Genomic DNA, 20,364 nt, shown 5'->3' with positions numbered 1-20,364 from the left:
ATCGTGACCCTACTTCCTGCAGTGTTTGCTCTCATTAGGAGCTTGCAGGAGTCTTGTGGTTTGTCTCAGTGAGATATCATTCAGACATTTAGTACCTGTGACACCTTGTTACCTAAACATGAGAGTGAAAGTGACTAGGGCCTCCGTAGCTCTGCCATCTGCTGTGTTGTTGGCTACAGTAGCTGGGAGCAAAGTTTACCCAGGACGACTGCATGTGTTAATGATTGACAGCAGCCTGGCGCCTTGCAGGGACACTTGTGTGAGACCTGAGAACATGGAGACAGGGACACGGCTAGTTTGTATCTGGGTCCTGAACAGAGTTTTTCCATTACACAAATCATGCCCCGTTACCTGTACTGGGCCAGCACATGCAGGCTATGTACAGTATGTGCATGTGTAGTACTGTGCTCGGAATACTGGGCCTTTTTGTTGGAATCACTGTAGGCTTGCCTTTATATGAGTGCACAGCTGTCAGTGTTGAGTTGTAAGAACATTCCTTTCAGTGTTTTCACAGTGTCAAAATTTGACTTTAATACAATAACAAGTCTAGTGTCAGATCTGAAATCTACTGCAGTGCAGTTTCAAACAAGGAAATAGCATCAAGCTGTGCTACAGCACGTACTAGGGGTGTAACGATACATCGATCTGGATCGATATATCGATTCAATCCCCAACGATCCAATCGTCATCTTTAAGATGCGCCTTTATTTTAAAATTTCCACTTTATATTTATTCTTTTCATAAAAAAGAATGGTTTGTCTTTTAAATTAAATGGATGGAAGAGCTTAGCAATGACATTTTCAAATCATATTTTAGTTGCTTTTTGTAGAAATGAATAAATATGTTAAATGGACTTATGTATTGTCTCACTACAGTTGCAGGCCCCCGAATGGGATCAAAATGACATGGCATTGTCTTTGTGATATCAGTTAATATTGTATCGTTGTCCAAAGAATCAATATAATGTCGTATTGTGATAAAATGTGTGATTTACACCCCTAGCACATACCTGACATTATGTCATTGGATTTTATTGGTGGATGGATGTCATTCTTCTGATTAGTTGATATGTCGATCAACGGAAACTTGCTGGCCAACAATTCTGATCATCAGTTAAACTCAGTAAACAGGGATTTTTGCAGCTACAGCCCGACTTCATGTGGATTGAACAGTAGCTTATGGTGGCTAATGTTAGCAAGCTTGAGCTAGATATTTGTAACCATTGCCATTGCTGAGTCAGTTTAGTGACTTTAATGCTCTTCGCTTCTGTTCAACTGCAGTATGTTTTACCATTTTTGCGCTATCCTGACATTGTGATTTATGGCCAAATAGGCATCAAAACTATACACTTATTTTAAGTCATTTATCAATCAAAACATTTCAAGCATGTGCTGCTTTTATATCATAGTAAACTGAATGTCTTTGGGTTTTTGAGCTGACACAAGTTCTTGGAATACGTCACGTTGGGCATTTTTTCTTTTTTATGGATTCATTTAATGGGATGCTCACGATAAGGATAAGAAAACATGAACGTAAGTGCAGCCAACGAGTTCAGTACTGTATTGCACGACTTGCACTAGGTTTGGTAGACTGTGAACCCAGGTCAACGTGTGTTTGACTGTGTTTGACTTGCCATGCTTACAGCTGTTTCGCTCCGACTGGTGCAGTCCGCTGTTTACATCCTCAAAGTGACATTGTAATGGAAGTGTGGCTTGTTGAATATATTTGTCAATCCACAATCAAACTCCCTCCACATCTATAAGCCTTCGTCTTTGTTCATTGTTTGTTCTCTTTGCACCAGACACCAGGTAGATTGATTAAATGTGATCTGAATGAAAATCTATCTATAAACTCCTAAAGTATTTCCACGAAAAAGCCAGAATTTTTTTTTCCCATTGGTCAATAGAACAGCAGATAACATGTCTCCACTTGCAGCAGGAGTCCCACTGACTTTTGTATTATGTTGTGTGTCTGGCACTGAACACTGCTCAACTGCAACAACCATATGTGTGTACATGCATGTGAATGACGGTGTCATGATAGTTGACCAGCTGGTCGTGTGCCAGCTTCTGGTGGAGATCTGTATGGGCAGCTGATGACGGCCATGTTGCTGGGTCACGTCTGTCTTCCTGTTGTGTGTTTTTTTTTTTTTTTTTTTGAAGACCAAACAGAACAGATGTTATGACAGTCAGCCATTATCATCTCTTCTCACTGTAATCCTTTATGTAATGTTTAACCCCAGTGGCTTACAGCGAGCAGCGACTGCTGGGAAACTGTTCTCCTCGACAGGAAACCTGACGCATGGTTTCTGTTTTGATGGAGATGCAGATGTATGACTTTGCTAAAGTTTGTTGCTGGCAGAAAATTAAAAATTCTCAGGTTCCATAACACCCACCACATTTCCATTATTTGTGAGGGTGTCCTTAATCTCTGACTACTCCAGGGACCAACAATAGAAGACTGGTTGGTTGTTGTGGGCAGCCGAGGCAGGGAGCGGCTGAAAAAAACCAGCGACTTTCTCTGGGTAAATGGGGTTAATTAGAAGCCACCTGCAGCGAGTAGAGCAAAGGTCACACCACATTCCTCCATCGATAGCCCTGCATGCCTTCCTGACGGTTTTACTGATCTCCAGTCGGCTGTTTATACCTTTATGATGGCTGAACCCTGAGTGTATGTACATACATTACACCGTCAGAGCCGCTACACAATATCCTACAAATGGACCTTCAGGCGGAGGGGTTGAGTGACCTGCTGAGTCCATCTGTTGGACTCTCTCTCCTGCTGTAACTCAAGCCCGCCCGCTCACACACACACACACACACACACACACACACACACACACACACACACACACACACACACGCTCACGCTCACTGCTTTTATAGACAAGGGGCTTTCCCCTTTACACCGAGTGTGTGTGGACTGTTCTTAAAGTGCATCGCCTGGTCATCCTACACCTTCTTAGACTTGAATCTCTGCGGCGCTGTGTGTAGAACAGTATAACCTAAGAATAGTGAAGCACAGCAGTGAATTTTCTATTAATAAACAAGACAGTAGGGCTGCACGATTAATCTAATTGCAATCACGCTTGACGCTGTGTGCAATTACATGAATGCAAAAATTGTGGGATTTAAGTGAACAAAAAGGTGTGCTGTGTGCATGCACTGCAGTCTCCACGTTGTGACACCCTTCACTTTCACCCACAGTATTAACAACTGATGGAGTAGGGCACAGCGATATGCAGAAAATCAGATATCACGATATTTTTGACCAAATACAGTGAGGAAAATAAGTATTTGAACACCCTGCTATTTTGCAAGTTCTCCCACTTAGAAATCATGGAGGGGTCTGAAATTGTCATTGTAGGTGCATGTCCACTGTGAGAGACATAATCTAAAAAAAAAAATCCAGAAATCACAATGTATGTTTTTTAACTATTTATTTGTATGATACAGCTGCAAATAAGTATTTGAACACCTGTCTATCAGCTAGAATTCTGACCCTCAAAGACCTGTTAGTCTGCCTTTAAAATGTCCACCTCCACTCCATTTATTATCCTAAATTCGATGTACCTGTTTGAGGTCGTTAGCTGCATAAAGACACCTGTCCACCCCATACAATCAGTAAGAATCCAACTACTAACATGGCCAAGACCAAAGAGCTGTCCAAAGACACTAGAGACAAAATTGTACACCTCCACAAGGCTGGAAAGGGCTACGGGGAAATTGCCAAGCAGCTTGGTGAAAAAAGGTCCACTGTTGGAGCAATCATTAGAAAATGGAAGAAGCTAAACATGACTGTCAATCTCCCTCGGACTGGGGCTCCATGCAAGATCTCACCTCGTGGGGTCTCAATGATCCTAAGAAAAGTGAGAAATCAGCCCAGAACTACACGGGAGGAGCTGGTCAATGACCTGAAAAGAGCTGGGACCACCGTTTCCAAGGTTACTGTTGGTAATACACTAAGACGTCATGGTTTGAAATCATGCATGGCACGGAAGGTTCCCCTGCTTAAACCAGCACATGTCAAGGCCCGTCTTAAGTTTGCCAATGACCGTTTGGATGATCCAGAGGAGTCATGGGAGAAAGTCATGTGGTCAGATGAGACCAAAATAGAACTTTTTGGTCATAATTCCACTCCCGTGTTTGGAGGAAGAAGAATGATGAGTACCATCCCAAGAACACCATCCCTACTGTGAAGCATGGGGGTGGTAGCATCATGCTTTGGGGGTGTTTTTCTGCACATGGGACAGGGCGACTGCACTGTATTAAGGAGAGGATGACCGGGGCCATGTATTGCAAGATTTTGGGGAACAACCTCCTTCCCTCAGTTAGAGCATTGAAGATGGGTCGAGGCTGGGTCTTCCAACATGACAATGACCCGAAGCACACAGCCAGGATAACCAAGGAGTGGCTCTGTAAGAAGCATATCAAGGTTCTGGCGTGGCCTAGCCAGTCTCCAGACCTAAACCCAATAGAGAATCTTTGGAGGGAGCTCAAACTCCGTGTTTCTCAGCGACAGCCCAGAAACCTGACTGATCTAGAGAAGATCTGTGTGGAGGAGTGGGCCAAAATCCCTCCTGCAGTGTGTTAACCTGGTGAAAAACTACAGGAAACGTTTGACCTCTGTAATTGCAAACAAAGGCTACTGTACCAAATATTAACATTGATTTTCTCAGGTGTTCAAATACTTATTTGCAGCTGTATCATACAAATAAATAGTTAAAAAATCATACATTGTGATTTCTGGATTTTTGTTTTTAGATTATGTCTCTCACAGTGGACATGCACCTACGATGACAATTTCAGACCCCTCCATGATTTCTAAGTGGGAGAACTTGCAAAATAGCAGGGTGTTCAAATACTTATTTTCCTCACTGTACCTCAATGTCGATGTTGTGACGATATTGTAGGGTTGACAATCAGTGCTTTAACAAAATAACTTCACAATTAGATTTTAGATAAATAATCATCAATAATGTGGATATAATGACTAAGTGGGTAAAGGCATATAATAGAACAGCTAGAACAGTCTGGTAAGTTCAGAAAATGACATCACTTTACGGTAATGCAGCCTTTTATACCAGGAAAAGACAACACTTATGCCATTTACGATATTACGATATCTAAAATCTAAGACGATATCTAGTCTCATATCACGATATCCAGGGTGGGAAATTAACTTTTTTGCCACTGTGGCTGGTGGATGCCCAATTTTACCAGCCACTTATATTTTTTACCAGCCACTTTTTCCGGAATTCAAATTTATAAAAAGTGCACTAGCATATTTTGAATTGCTTCAATACATTATTTTTTTATTATTAATAACATATTTTATTAATATAGGCAAATAAAAAGTGATGTAAAAAAAGCCTGCGAGACCATGGTAAAATTGTATTTGGTCAGTTTGGTCATATTCTACAGTAATTGTAGGCCTACATGTTTAATGAACAAAAATAATATTGACTCATCTCTCAGTAACATAGCATTAATCAGTCCCTCCAGGATTTCACGGCCTTTTTTGGAGATTGTTGCGGCCCAAAATGCCTGATTTTTGCGGGAGGTTTTGTAAAAAATTGCGATAAAAGTTGCAATTTCTTTTTTTTTTTTTAAAAGATTATTTTTTTGGGGCTTTTCCCTTTATTGTAGTGACAGTGGATAGACATGAAAGGGGGAGAAAGATGGGGGATGACACGCAGCAAAGGGCCGCAGGTTGGAGTCGAACCCGGGCCGCTGCAGGACTCAGCCAACATGGGGCGAACGCTCTTACTGGGTGAGCTAAAGGCCACTCCGTCTTTTGTATTTTTGTTGCAATGAAGTTGCGAGAGACAGTGAAAGTTGCTTTTTTGTATAGTTCTTTAAAAATAAAAAGTAAACTTATTTTGGGGAGAATAAAATTACTCTGTGCTTTCCAAAAAGGCTCAGGATGCTGCAAATGTTGGTATAATATGAAAATGGCTGGTGGACTTAAGACAAAAAATAATAATTTATTGAATGAATCAAATTTGAACATATGTGTTAGTGGCTTGTTGATCTTTACATTGTTAGTTAATTTCCTAACCTGGCCTGGGACACACATTCATACGGTTTGATAAAGTACTTATTGGACTTCAACTTATCATTGCACTCACAATAACAAGCATAGCTGTCCTCAATTTAGGTCATCGTGTACGTCTCATCTCCGTTTTTCCTGCATCCACTGTGTGTGTGTGTGTGGGTGTGTGTGGGTGTGCGTGGGTGTGGGTGTGTGTGGGTGTGTGTGGGTGTGGGTGGGTGTGGGTGGGTGTGGAACTGAGCAGCAGAGACCCGACAGGATTAAAACAGCAGCAGCTTTCAGTGGCTGAAAAATCGTTTGAGCGTTCATTGATGTTTAATACAGGTTGGCAGGACGGTCTGAAATGACGGTCTTTCGCTGTACGTTTTGTCAATGCGCCACTTGTTCGAAAAGTAGGCTACCTTCTCTTTTTCTTTACTTCGCCCTCAACAGTTTGTACATTCATAGCTAATGCTGACTCCGCGGCGGGCCTCTTAACACCGGGGATATGTAGCCACATGTTTTTAACAGATAATTTTCGTTTGGTCTGTAGCTCAGCTCCGCTACATGGTGTCACGGACGATCGCTGAAAACTACTTGACAAAAGTCTGGAGTTGACGGAAATCTGCGTGGTCAAAGCCCCGGGTGTGAACGCTTTCATTTCCTATAACTTCTTCACAATAAAAGTCCTCCTTTGGTATTTGAATGTTTTTATTATGAAGCAGCAAAATCCGGAAATGTTGGGCATTCATTAGCAGTAACGTAACGCCACTCCTATAAGCATTGTGCATTGTTTCTTAGCAACAGCATTCTTTGACAAAAGCTGTCCAATCCGTTACAAGGAACGTTTTACAATCCACCCCCCACTGTGGCTGGTATACAAGGCAAAGTCACCCGCCACTTTGAGAAAGTACCCACCATTGGCTGGTGGCGGGTGCTAATTTCCCACCCTGACGATATCGACATAACATCAGTATATTGGCCAGCTCTATGATGGAGCCGCCCTCTTTAGTAGCTGGGCGTTTTTATTGTTCACTGTTAACTCACTTGAACATCTCTTTTCCCTCACACAGCCGCTACCCTAACTCCAACACCGCTCACCTGCGGCCGCTCTCCTCGCTTCACCACTCACACACTGACGTCATTTTTTTGTCATTTAATTTGGTAAAATATTAAGTTATTAAAAAAAAACAAAAAAACGTATGGGACATTTTTCTTTATATATTTCTTTTTATGCTCGTTTAATATGTACGTATGTTCAAGTTGAGAAATATCCATTTCAAAATGTTAGTATTTTGTGCATTTTCCTTGATTGCCAAGCAAGTAGACTCATAATACCATTACATCGCAATCACAGTGTTGTAAATCACAATATGACGTTAGCTCCAAATCGTGCAACCCTATAAGAAAGTGACTTTTTTTCACCTGCTGACCATAGTACCTATGATACAGCCATAACTAAACAAGAATAGGTCAACAGCAACAACATGCACCATGTGTTGAGGAAGTCAATCAGCTGATTGATGGGCGATAGCAGAGGTCAAAGCCTGTGTCCAATACAGTTTGAATGGCCCCTCTGTCAAAGAGATATCATTTCATCAGCTGAATTCTAAATGTACCCCATACGTTTCAACACGGTGGTTTCTGATCGTTTTATCTTGTAACCTCTCACAAAAAGCAGTGTGTACTTGGGGAAACTTGAGTGAAATCTGAAAAATAAGTCTAATTTTGTTCTTCTGCTTTCACTTGTTAGTCCACAAGAGTGTATCTTGAACACACCACATAGGGGTCCTAAAATGCTTTTAGTAATCTGTTTGAAAGGGATACACTCCCAATGTTGGATGATATCTAGCTCTTTCTCCTACGTGGTTTGAATGCGCTTTGTGTAAGTCACTTCGGACAAAAACGTCTGCCAAATGATTGTAATGTAACTGTAAATTGTAGGATTTAAATCATTCTACTGTAACTTCTCCCAGATGCATTTTCTGCCCAAACTGCAGCTGGCAGTAAAAACCTACCATTGGCCCAGAGTCCACCAGCATTTGGCTAAATGCACCACAGAATGTGAGCTACATACAGTGATGCAGAATTGGGGGGTCTGGCCACAGTGCCCAGCTGAGTCACTGTCAGTGTAAACTCGTTTGTCAGATAACTTTGCAGTCTCTTGACTTAGGCGCTGCCTTGTAAAGATCCCCAGAAGCTACACTGTGATCTTGTCTGTATATGTTCCCATTAGTGTTTTTTCTCGCAGCAGTAAGAGTGAAGACTTTGATTCAGTTGTTGGATCCTTAAGAAGCAATGCTCTGCTGTGCATTTACTCAGCATTACCATGAGTAGATCCTCAACCGTTGACAGTTCTTTTCACCCTTATAATTACTTTGTAATCTGTACAAAGTGACATTTTAAAAACACATTCTGTATGTGTGTTGTTTTTTTTTTTTGCAATAGTTGCATTTGTGCCGTTTTGGAGCAGGTCTGCACTTCATTTTGATAACTGTTCCTCACTGTGGACTGACCATGTGAGCTATAAAACACTGCCAAAACATGTTTAGCTATTAAAGTAATCAGTGGCTGATTTGAGACTTCCCACTAAAGATCTGTAAATCATGTTAAGCCTATTAAACAACATTAAAGTCTTTCTTAAAAAGAGGTGTACATATGCAAGCTGCTAAATCCTGACCCTGTGTTCAATAGATTGATGGTGTTATGTAATTAGCCTTACTTAAAGGAGTTCCTGTGGTGAGCCATCCCACTGCTCTCTCTCTCTCTCCCATGCTGTTAGTTGTTAAGCTTATTTCCACCATTAATTAAATAGCAGCGACTTCTCTCTTCCTCTGCCAAAGGGAGCCCAGATGAGAGTCTCTACCACAGATGAGAAACAGAACCGGCAGGCAGGAAGGAGTAAACCGGGGTGAGGCTGAAGCCAGAGCAGAGCATCAGTGTTTCCACAGGCCGGGGCTGCACTCATAAAGCATCTCAGAATAGTCGTGTTGATATGAGACCAGTTAGCTCCATACCAAACAGGATGCATTTATATTTTTTTGACCTGGTGTCAACAGTCATTCTCAACCAGAACACAAGGCACCACAAAATCTGCACCACAAGTTGTTGTATAGAAACAGACACGTTTTGTCAGCCGTGAACTAGTCTCGCATTGCCAGACCTTCCTCCACAGCGCCGTGGAGGAGGGTCTGGCTAGTCCACACAGCATTCTGGGATGGGAGAAAAACATGCTCTGGTTTATTGGCTTTAAACCAAACATAGTCGTTGTAGCCTCAGGAAGGAACTTGTTTTGGTGGAACATGTGTATGTTCAAAAGTAGTTTTAGTCGTGCAACAGAAAACTCAGATTGGACAGATAGTCTAGCTAGCTGTCTGGATTTACCCTGCAGAGATCTGAGGAGCAGTTAACCATAGTCCTCACAAATCCACCGGAGGTTAGAATTACAGAACAAAGAAAGCAGAAGGTAACGGACATCCGGCGGAATTTCTAGCGGCACCGGAAGTGGAATATAGTCGATATAGACTAGCCGTTAACCAGCAGGTCCCATCTGCACTTGAATGATGAAGATGTAGCCTGTTGCCTAGTGCAACTTTGCCAATATAAAAAACTTTCTTCATGCAGTCAACCCTACACTTCACTGGCCACACTCACTTCTAATAGCTGTTGCTGCTGTGATGTAGCCGTAAATAATCCCCAACATGATGGTTGGTTTATACACAGAGAGGCTGACGGGGTAGATCAGCGACTGCCAGACACTCATTTCAACCCTGATTCCATCCGCTGCCCACAGTGGCTGCTGGATTTAAAAAAACAAGATCACATTTGTTCCAGCTAAATGGATTTGGGGATAAAGATGGATGGTAAAAGTAAATGCCCTCAATGATATGGGTACTTTTAAACATGAAAGCTTCAGTTTATGACAAATTGGTCCGGTCAGTGCATTCATTGCATTGAGTGGCTTTAAAACGTCTTATGTCTTATGAATTAAACGTGTGAACTTGCAAACATTGTCATTAGTTTCAGGTTTATGTAGTTTGAAAACGAGAACAGGTCCAGGTGTTTTAATGGGATTATTCTAATAATTCATACATGTACATTTGTCGTTTAGCTTTGATCTGGCTAACTAATAGTTTTTTCCCCCAATGGTTTTGTCCATTCACTTGGAATCACTTGTCTGTTCTTTGCGGTGACATACAGTTTTTATGATTTGAGAGCAGCTGCAGACTGTCAGCTGTGGCTGGTACATTTAATCCCGATTCTGCCTGGGTCTTGGTATAAGCATGAACAACTAATAGTAACACCAGCTCAGGTGTCTTTTAGGTGCTTTGGGCTGCAGAGCGGAGACTGAGGCCATGTGCCAAACGGGCTCAGAAATATATGCAAGCTGTTTTTCTTTAAATGTTTAACTTCTTAATGCGTCCTGTTATACTTGGTGTGCCTTTTTAATCACTTCTGAAGAGAAACCATTAGCTGCAGTGTAGTAAACTATACTGGAGGAAGTGTGAAACCGTGGTTGATTGATAGAATACCAAGAACATTCTTCATCAATAGATTCAATGATCCATTGATCACTTAAGTCAGATGTTCCCAACGACCATGGCACGAGGAAAAGATGTGGTTTGGCAGAAAATTAATTGCCAACAGTTGTGGTAATAGACTAATGACTTAACTCAGAGTTTTAAGTCATTTTATGACGGCAAAATGCCAAAACTTCACCTGTTCCAGCTCCTCAAATATGAATGTATGCTTGTTATTTTTGTCTTTTATGATGGTAAACTCTAATTATGATGGTAAACCCCCCAGTACCAGTACAAACAAAGATAAAGAAAATATATGTAGAAAATATTAAGCTGAAATTGGTGTGTGTTGGTTCTTCTTCCTTGCTGATGTGTATGAAGGGTAGTTTCTGGGTTATTCTAGGACTACACACACACACACACACACACACACACACACACACACACACACACTCATTCTCTCACATGCTCAAATACAGTCACACACTTTCACCCACACTCTCTCTCTGTTCCTCTCCCACATTCACACTCATACTCTCTCGCCCTGCTCCAAGCCCATTGGCTGTGATCTCTCTGTGTCTCTGTAGAGGGATTACTGTGTCCTGTGTGATTATCGGTCTATTAATAGCTTCCTTTAAGGCCGTTCACATGCTCCTATAGCGACAGAGCTGCAGGATCCCGAGGCCCCGGGCTCCGTAACACAAGCCGACCCTGAATCCTGCAGCCAGTAATTACTGTAATGAAGTACAGCGTACTGTACACTACTGTACTCACTCACAGGGACCTGCACGCACGCACGCACTGTAGACAACACACAAAACAAGCATGTACATATTCACTGCACCGCAATGAAAGGGGCTATGGAAATATTATTCCGGATATTATTATTCAGTTACTATTCTGGCGTCCCCTGACCTCTGTATATACTTTGCACCGCCCTACAGATTTGCATACTTGGACTCAAGTGAAATCTTGTTGTATAGTTTGTTTTACAACTGTAACATTTACATTTTATATATTCTACATTACATTCCACTTTAGATGCACTTTGCCGAGGTTTGTTTCGCAGGACAGGAAACTACACTTTCTCTTCAAATGGTCTGATCGTCACAACGTTTTCCTAAAGATTTTAACATTCATGTGAGCCAGCCAAGTTTTTTGAACTGCAAAAATACCCTGACTGATACAAGGCCACCAGTGGCCTGCAAAGTCTTTGAAAGTTGGTGTATTTGAGGAAATTTGGCTCACACCTGCTAGATGTTTCACTTTTTTCAGCAGCTAGTCTCTAACTGTGTCTGTCGGCTGTTTGGTGCTGAGCAGGTCATGTACAGTAGGCCTATCAGAGCTTTTATTCTTATTATTCACAGAATTTTGGATTCTCTTATCCAGGGCAACTTAAAAAGACTGAGCAGGACTGAATATCTTGCTCAGGACATGCAGACTTTGCAGCCATCTTACTCTTTTTAGGTATTTGGAGCCCCGAGTGATCATATCACATGCTGCGCAAAGAGGAATTTCTTTGATCTTGTTGGCTGGTTAACCGTGAGGTGCTATCCACCACAGATTGTAGATTATTTTCCATCCTGGTTGCATATGATGGAATATCTCGGTTTGAAATGAAAATGTTGCTAAAAGTCAAAAGTAGGGGCTGAACGATTTGGGGGGCAAAAAAATTTCAGCCAGATATTGCCATTACGTTTTGATTTGCGATTTTCTTTTTTAAAAGTTTAGCTAGAGTTCAATATTCACTGTGTAACAGAGAAAACGTGTCATGGAGCATTATAACATGAGACACCGTCAACACTGCTCTATATTCTTATGCAAGGACGAGAACATGGATATGAACTGCCAGTGTTTGTCTTTTAATAAGCATGGAATATTGAACAGTCGAACACAGAGCATTTATCACAAAAGCTAAAGTTATAATAATAACAAAACAATTCCTATCAGTACTTTACTGTAAACTGAAATTTCTGATATGCCTCCATTCAATAGCAGCATCTACATACATCTCATAAGTTTATGAACCCCTGCTAAATTTGACTAAAAAGAGGAATAGAAAAAAAATCATCTTTTGGAAATTGATCTTAATGCCTTAATTTAAAAACATGAGGAAAAATCCAACCTTTAAGGACACCAATTTTCTTGGTGAATGAATAATGTATCGTAAATAAATAAATAAATGTTCTTCCTTAAAATACAGGGGGCATAAGTCAGTACACCCCTATGTTAAATTCCCATAGAGGCAGGCAGATTTTTATTTTGAAAGGCCAGTTATTCCATGGATCCAGGATACTATGCATCCTGATAAAGTTCCCTTGGTCCCCACATCATCACATACCCTTCACCATACCCCCACATCATCACATACCCTTCACCATACCCCACATCATCACATACCCTTCACCATACCCCCACATCATCACATACCCTTCACCATACCCCCACATCATCACATACCCTTCACCATACCCCCACATCATCACATACCCTTCACCATACCCCACATCATCACATACCCTTCACCATACCCCCACATCATCACATACCCTTCACCATACCCCCACATCATCACATACCCTTCACCATACCCCCACATCATCACATACCCTTCACCATACCCCACATCATCACATACCCTTCACCATACCTAGAGACTGGCATGGGGTACTTTCCATAAGATCATCTCTCAATGCAAATCAAACCAGATATTAGGTTAACTGAATAAAACCATGCCAATCTCTAGGTATGGTGAAGGGTATGTGATGATGTGGGGTATGGTGAAGGGTATGTGATGATGTGGGGTATGGTGAAGGGTATGTGATGATGTGGGGTATGGTGAAGGGTATGTGATGATGTGGGGGCCAAGGGAACTTTATCAGGATGCATAGTATCCTGGATCCATGGAATAACTGGCCTTTCAAAATAAAAGTCTGCCTGCCTCTATGGGAATTTAACATAGGGGTGGACTGACTTATGCCCCCTGTATTTTAAGGAAAAACATTTATTTATTTACGATACATTATTCATTCACCAAGAAAATTGGTGTCCTTAAAGGTTGGATTTTTCCTCATGTTTTCAATTAAGGCATTAAGATCAATTTCATCAAGAAGATTTTTTTTCAACTTTAACATGGGTTCATAAACTTATGAGCACCACTGTATACAATTATGTTAAATAAAGTAATAAAAAATCAGACAGTCTGTGATATGTAACATTCCAGCATTTATCTTATTAAAAAACGGTAAAAAAACTAATAATAAAAAGAGGAACAAAAAGTGTTAAACCAAATGTAATGTCAAACATTCAACTAAATATTCACATTTGATTTATTGCTGTCTTCACGATGAGCTAATCACATTCTTTCAAACTGCGATTTTGGTTTGAAAACGGTTTATCGTTTAGCCCTAGTCAACAGAGTATTGCCTTTGCTCTGATACGTGGGTATTGTGGGAGCGAGCATTGAGCTCTTGGTTCTTCCTTGCCAGCGAGTTTGTGGAGGGGGGGGAGGAGGAATAAAGGCTGCAGAGCCCCGGACTCCTGCCAGTCAATCAGGACTCTGGGTTTGTTTGTGACTTGCCTGGTTGACTTCAGCCTCAATGAGCTGAGCTGAAGCAGGAGGCCAGTAGGTCGTGAGTAACTGGTGGCATTTGGATCAAAACATGTTCACAATGATCACTTTAAATGCACTTGATGAGATCTGTCGAGGGCCATTTCCCAGGACAGGAAGCTGCACTTTCTGTTTGAAAGGTCTGAGGATTCATTCATTCAATTTGATCTAGGAAAAAAGACTGACGCATGCAGGGCCCCTACTGACCTGCAAAACCTTTAAAACAGGGTAATGGCGGGGTCTTAAAAAATCTAAAATCAAAAATGTAAGCCTTAACAAGTCTTAAGCTGTTGTGTTCTAGGTCTTAAGTCATTTTAACACCGGTCTTAATTTCCCTACGTCTATGTAACGCTACCTCTAATGCTCATTGAAATGCTCCCACGTCGCTCTAGAATGTTTTTTTTATTTATTCCGGGGTGTTGTAGTTCTTTCTCTTGCTAGTCCAAATAGAATTTGCTGTATATGTACCGATTATTATTATTATTATTATTATTCTTATTATTATTACTCCATGCCACTTTTATTTAATTTGAATAAATGTATGTACTTTGCAAGTCATTTTGTCACTCTGCCTTTCGTTGTACTTTTACGTCGTGATATAAGCCTTAAATTTAATCCATGATGGTCTTAAAAAGTCTCAAATTTGACTTGGTGAAACCTGCAGAAACCCTGTTAAAGTGAATGTATTTAAGGGGGCCTCTGTTAGTCTAACCAGCACAAGAGCTACAACAGCACACAAACATCTCAATTCTGTTAAATGTAGTCCCAAATCTGGGAAATGAGCAAACATGCAAACCTCTTACTGTCTAAATGGTTTGAACATGTTATCAACATCTAATACAACCACCAAACCAAAGTAATAATAAAGAGTAGGAATGATAAACAGCCTTAGGGCTGCTGCTAACATTTATTTTCATTATCCATTGATCTACCGACTATTTCCTCCAATAATCATTTAGTCTATGAAATGTTAGAAAAGGGATTCCTGGAGCCCAAAGGTAATGTATAAATGAATGAATCACTCTGCATGTTGTAAAAAGGTGAGAAATTCATTTCAAAGTTACTGGAAAAGTTTCTCAGTCATTCATATGCAGTTTGGGAGTCAACATGACGTGAAGCTGAATTCCAAATGACAAACAAGCACTTTGAAGTGTCATTTGGAAGCACACTTTAGACACACACACACACACACACACACACACACACACACACACACACACACACACACACACACACACACACACACACACACACACACACACACACACACACACACACACACACACACACACACACACACACAGCAACAGCAGCAGCAGCAGCAGCTTATCTCTTACATAATAATGGCCCGGTCCTGCTGGGACAGGAACATCAGGCCTCGCGATCAGGGAAGAGCGTCGAGCGTCTCCCTGCAGGTCTGAACTCTGTGTGACCCTCTGCTGTGTCTCTCACTGTTGGATCACAATAAAGACACCTGTCGACTTGTTCATCCATACCGAAACACTCACTGCTGGATAATGAGGCTGTGGCACCCCCCCCTTACAAAGAGGGTTTGCAGAAAAGATGAATAAGTAAAAAGCTAATGCAGAGCAGAGAGGCGTGCGGTTGTAGCATCCTTGGTTTTCCGTGAAATCCATACGTGAATAACTTTGCTTAACTCACATTTTTGGAAGTTGCAAGATCTTTGAGCTATGGTGCTATGGTGGTATATATATATATATATATATATATATATATATATATTAATTATACCAAACTGACTAACCTTGCTGCTGCTGGATATTTTAAACATCACGTCCTGTGAATACATTCATTATTGGCTTCTAAACATGAAAAGCACTCATACTTTTTTCCGTCTTTCACATATTTGTGCATGTGTCTTTAAGTTAAGTTTTTAAGTTGATTTTTTTTTTTGGAGAATTGATTCATTATCATTTTTTTAGGAGTTTGCAAAGGATGGATGGATGGGATGATCATTTTTTTTTACATTTTTTTCAAGGACTCAATAAAGGGGGAAATTATCCCATAAAATGAGTATTATTGGTGCTGGATTGTCTTTATTATTGATTTAATCTGCAGATTATTTTCTGTATTAATTGTTTTGTCTATGAAATTGTGCTGTGGGTTGCTGACCCAAAAGTTAAAAAAATGTGAATGATATAAAACTGGAGAAGCCAGAACCAGGGGTTGTCTGTCATTGTTGCTTAATAAATAACTTAAATCGGTGTTTCTCAAACTGTTTACACCACGTACCACTTCAGAAAATAGCAGGCTCTGTAAGTACCACCATTATGGCCCACGTTAAAATAGAGTAGCAGCTACGGCCCGTTCACGCGCAGGAGGTGGGTTTATTCCTAAAACATTATTTATTGTCTACAGCCACAGTCAGGCTGTACTTCCTCCGTCCTGCTCCAGCTGAATCCAAATTTGAGGTAACTCGCGTCATATCTCCTTACTGTTTTGCACCATTTGCTGCTAGCAGGCGCTGTGGAGACTTCACCGCCGCTGCTTAAGTAGCGACTGCCACTTGCGCTCATCCACTTTAGTTCGAAATATTCTCCTCATCCACACTTCTCTTCCCAAAAGTTAAAGTTGACTAAATATTTCAGCACTAGAAAGTTTATAGTTCACTTTGGTAAAGCTCCCCGTCTCTCTGTCTCTACTTCCACTAGTGGTATTCAGTCCAACTCTTTGATTTTGTACTGTTTTCGGTGTTGCAGCTCCCTGACCTCTGCGGGAGTCAAACATCACATGTATTTCTGCACCAACTGAACTGACTCTCTCTCTCTCTCTCTCTCTCTCTCTCTCTCTCTCTCTCTCTCTCTCTCTCTCTCTGTCTCTCTCTCTCTGTGTGTGTCTCTCTCTCTCTCTCCAGACGTGCCAGCGCCGGAGCAGCCGGAGCTGTTCCTGAAGAAGCTGCAGCAGTGCTGTACTGTCTTTGACTTCATGGACACGCTGTCGGACCTCAAGATGAAGGAGTACAAGCGCTCCACGCTCAACGAGCTGGTGGACTACGTGACGGTCAGCCGGGGCTACCTGACAGAGCAGGCCTACCCCGAGGTCGTAAAAATGGTGAGGACGGAGCAACGCGGCCATTCAGCATACACAATCAGGGTTCCTGTGGGGTCTTAAAAAGTTTTTAAAAAAAAGTTTGTAAATCAAAATTGTTGGCCTTAAAAAGTCTTATTCACACAAGTATTGTGTTCTAGCTCTTAAATAATTTTACAGGGCTTCATTTTCATTGAAATGTTCCCGCAGCGCTTCAGAATGTTTATTAATTCTGTGGTGTTGTAGTTCTTTCTGTCGCTAATATAATTCACTGTATTGCCACTAAAAACGAGACCAACATCCAACTTATATTGCAGCCCGTCTAGACACCAGTCCTATAATCTCGCTTTGCCAGACCTTCCTCTACAGTGCTGTGGAGGAGGGTCTGGCTAGTCCACACAGCATTCCTGCATGGGAGAGAAACATGCTCTGGTTTATTGGCATTTCTTTAAACCAATCACAATCGTCATGGGCGGTGCTAACCGCCGGACAGAGCCACGGTGCCTCTGCTAAATAGTCTCAGGAAGGAACTTGTTTTGGTGGAACGTGTACGTTCAAAAGTAGTTTTAGTCGTGCAACAGAAAACTCAGATTGGACAGATAGTCTAGCTAGCTGTCTGGATTTACCCTGCAGAGATCTGAGGAGCAGTTAACCATAGTCCTCACAAATCCACCGGAGGTTAGAACGCCAACACAAAGAAAGAGGAAGGTAACGGAGGTGGAAGGTCGAGCATATAGACTACCAGTCCTATAATGCCAATGAGGAAATCTTGGAATTGTTTCAGACAATGTTTCCGGACTCTGACATCCGACTACGTTTTTAATGTCGTGATATAGGTCTTAAATTTCATTCGTAATGGTCTTAAAAAGTCTTGAATTTGACTGTAGAAACCCTGACAATGGCCAAACACACGCTGGAGGTCTGTAGACAGGGAGCCAACAATGTCTCAAAAGGTCGAAAGGTTACCTTTCAAAAGTTGTGGTACAGACACAAACATTATTCGTTTTCCAACCTTTTTAGCTTGTGACCTCTTTAAAATAAAAAATAAAAACACGTCCATTTGCAACCTCTCACCAGAGGTGTCAGAACTCTGAGGGAAGAGTTTGGACCTCTGTCTCACTTGAATACATAATTTTAGGCCTAAAGAGCTAAAACTATCCAATATTTCACGAGGAAAATTAGAGATCCGAATTCAAATTTGTGGAGTGGACCTTTTTTTTTTTTTCTTCCTGCCAATTATCCTACTAACCTGTCAGGGGACTGGGAATCTGCTCTAATCAATGTCTGACTTATATATACTGTGTATATATAAATATTTCCGCTGAAAAACAAGACATCGAATGAAGCCAAGTTTAATGACCAAAGTACAAAGTTTTTTTTTACTGATTTGGTGGCTTCAGATTGAGATTGTTGGGTTTTGGCTACAAGGTTGTTTTTTTTTATACCCATGAACCCCTTTAACACAAACGCTAGAGAAATGCTATTTATTTCGATAAGATTAACTTGACTATTTAGAAAGCTAACATCCCCTCACAGTACGAACAGACAGAAGTAGAAACATAGAAATCACATCTCGTTTGTGCTCACAAACTTGCACTCACATGCCTAAATCTCAAGAAGTTGCATTCCAAGCTGATTTTTATTCATTTACGGCTGTTCAGTGCCTGTATATAAAAGTCATACTCACTTACTCCTGCAGATCCGTAAACTCCCCGCACTCAAAAATGTGTACTCATGTCCTGACCCATTTTCCACCCTCACTGTCTTGTGACCCTGATACACACACACACACACACACACACACACACACACACACACACACACACACACACACACACACACACACACACACACACACACACACACACACACAGGAGAGTGTCCCAGCAGAAACCTCCTTCAGAAGGAAAAGGAAAACTGAACACAGCACTTTCAAAGTGATGCGCGTTTAATCGGGTTGTTTTTATCTGACTGTATAAAAACAACTAACTGTTTTACTGTAAATATGTCAACATAACTATCTTCTTGAGTCAGTATTGTAATAAATGATTAAGTACGGAAGCCATATTAATAGTGAAAACACACATGACTAATGTTTCCAATCTGCCTCTTTTGTTTCAAAATAAAAGCATGAACAGAATACACTATAAACAAAGCAGGATTTTAATGGAAAGATTTCTCTAAAAAGTGAACAGATTTTAGTGCTGTGAATATTTCTGTTCTTTGTGTGTTGAGTCAAGTTCTGACATCAGGAGAAAACAGCCACAGACAACCTGGTCAGGTGTGACGTCCTGCAGGGGGCACAAAGCAGATTTTAGTGGCGTCTCGATTGCATACAAAGCCAATGAAAAGATGTGAGTAGATGCAAACGTGCCAATTGAAGCAAAGATGCATCCACACAAACTGAAAATCTTTCAGGCTCTGTGACAAATCAGTTTAAAAAACAAGGAGGGAAACTGAAAGGAAGTGGAGTCTGTGTGCATGTTGCTAATGTCTGTTCAGTGGGTGTTTTGTCTGCTTGTAGCGAATGAACACAGGCAGCTCACACACACCCACACACACAGCAGATACTGGGAAACAAAGTCAGGCCAAAATTCACATTGCGTTGTGGATGCTACAGAGCACCCGACGTCCTGAAAGCTAACATGCAACTAGTGCTGTTATTATTGTATATGATCATATATATGAAGTCCTGTTTTAGGACGTTGGGGCTCCGTAGACTGCATCTGCAGAACCACGCATACAATCTTCTCACCGGTAACCAGGCGTTGGAGCTGATACACATTTCCTTTTTGTGTTTCTGTTCCAGGTGTCTCACAACATATTCCGGACCCTTCCGCCCAGCGACAGTAACGAGTTTGACCCAGAGGAAGACGAGCCCACGCTCGAGGCCTCCTGGCCACACTTACAGGTAAACACTGCCGCAAAGAAAGTGGGTGTATTAGGGCTGCACCATATGAGGAAAACATTGACGATATTGGAGGGAAGGATAATTTTTGTATGATAATCTCGTTTTCATTGAAAAATATTAGAATGAATAAAATTTCCGTGATTATAGTGTGACTTCTGCGAGGATCTGTACCAAACAGTACCATATATATGTATATATGTGTGTGTATGTATATATATATATATATATATATATATATATAT

The 20,364-nt window shown here is 41.2% G+C and overlaps 1 protein-coding gene across 7 annotated transcripts in view; it reads left to right on the top strand.

Moving 5' to 3' along the window:
- Positions 1 to 20,364, top strand: part of ppp2r5eb (protein phosphatase 2, regulatory subunit B', epsilon) — a 62,848-nt gene that overhangs the window by 26,873 nt on the left and 15,611 nt on the right. For all 7 annotated transcript variants that reach the window (XM_031280314.2, XM_031280310.2, XM_031280313.2 and 4 more), the window contains 2 exons: positions 17,039 to 17,235; positions 20,021 to 20,122. In XM_031280314.2, coding sequence (XP_031136174.1) covers positions 17,039 to 17,235; positions 20,021 to 20,122 — 299 coding nt within the window. The remainder of the gene's footprint in view (positions 1 to 17,038; positions 17,236 to 20,020; positions 20,123 to 20,364) is intronic.

The sequence above is a fragment of the Sander lucioperca genome, chromosome 18 (genome assembly GCF_008315115.2).
Source record: "Sander lucioperca isolate FBNREF2018 chromosome 18, SLUC_FBN_1.2, whole genome shotgun sequence".
NCBI lineage: Eukaryota > Metazoa > Chordata > Actinopteri > Perciformes > Percidae > Sander > Sander lucioperca.
This window is presented reverse-complemented; position numbering and strand designations above follow the sequence as displayed.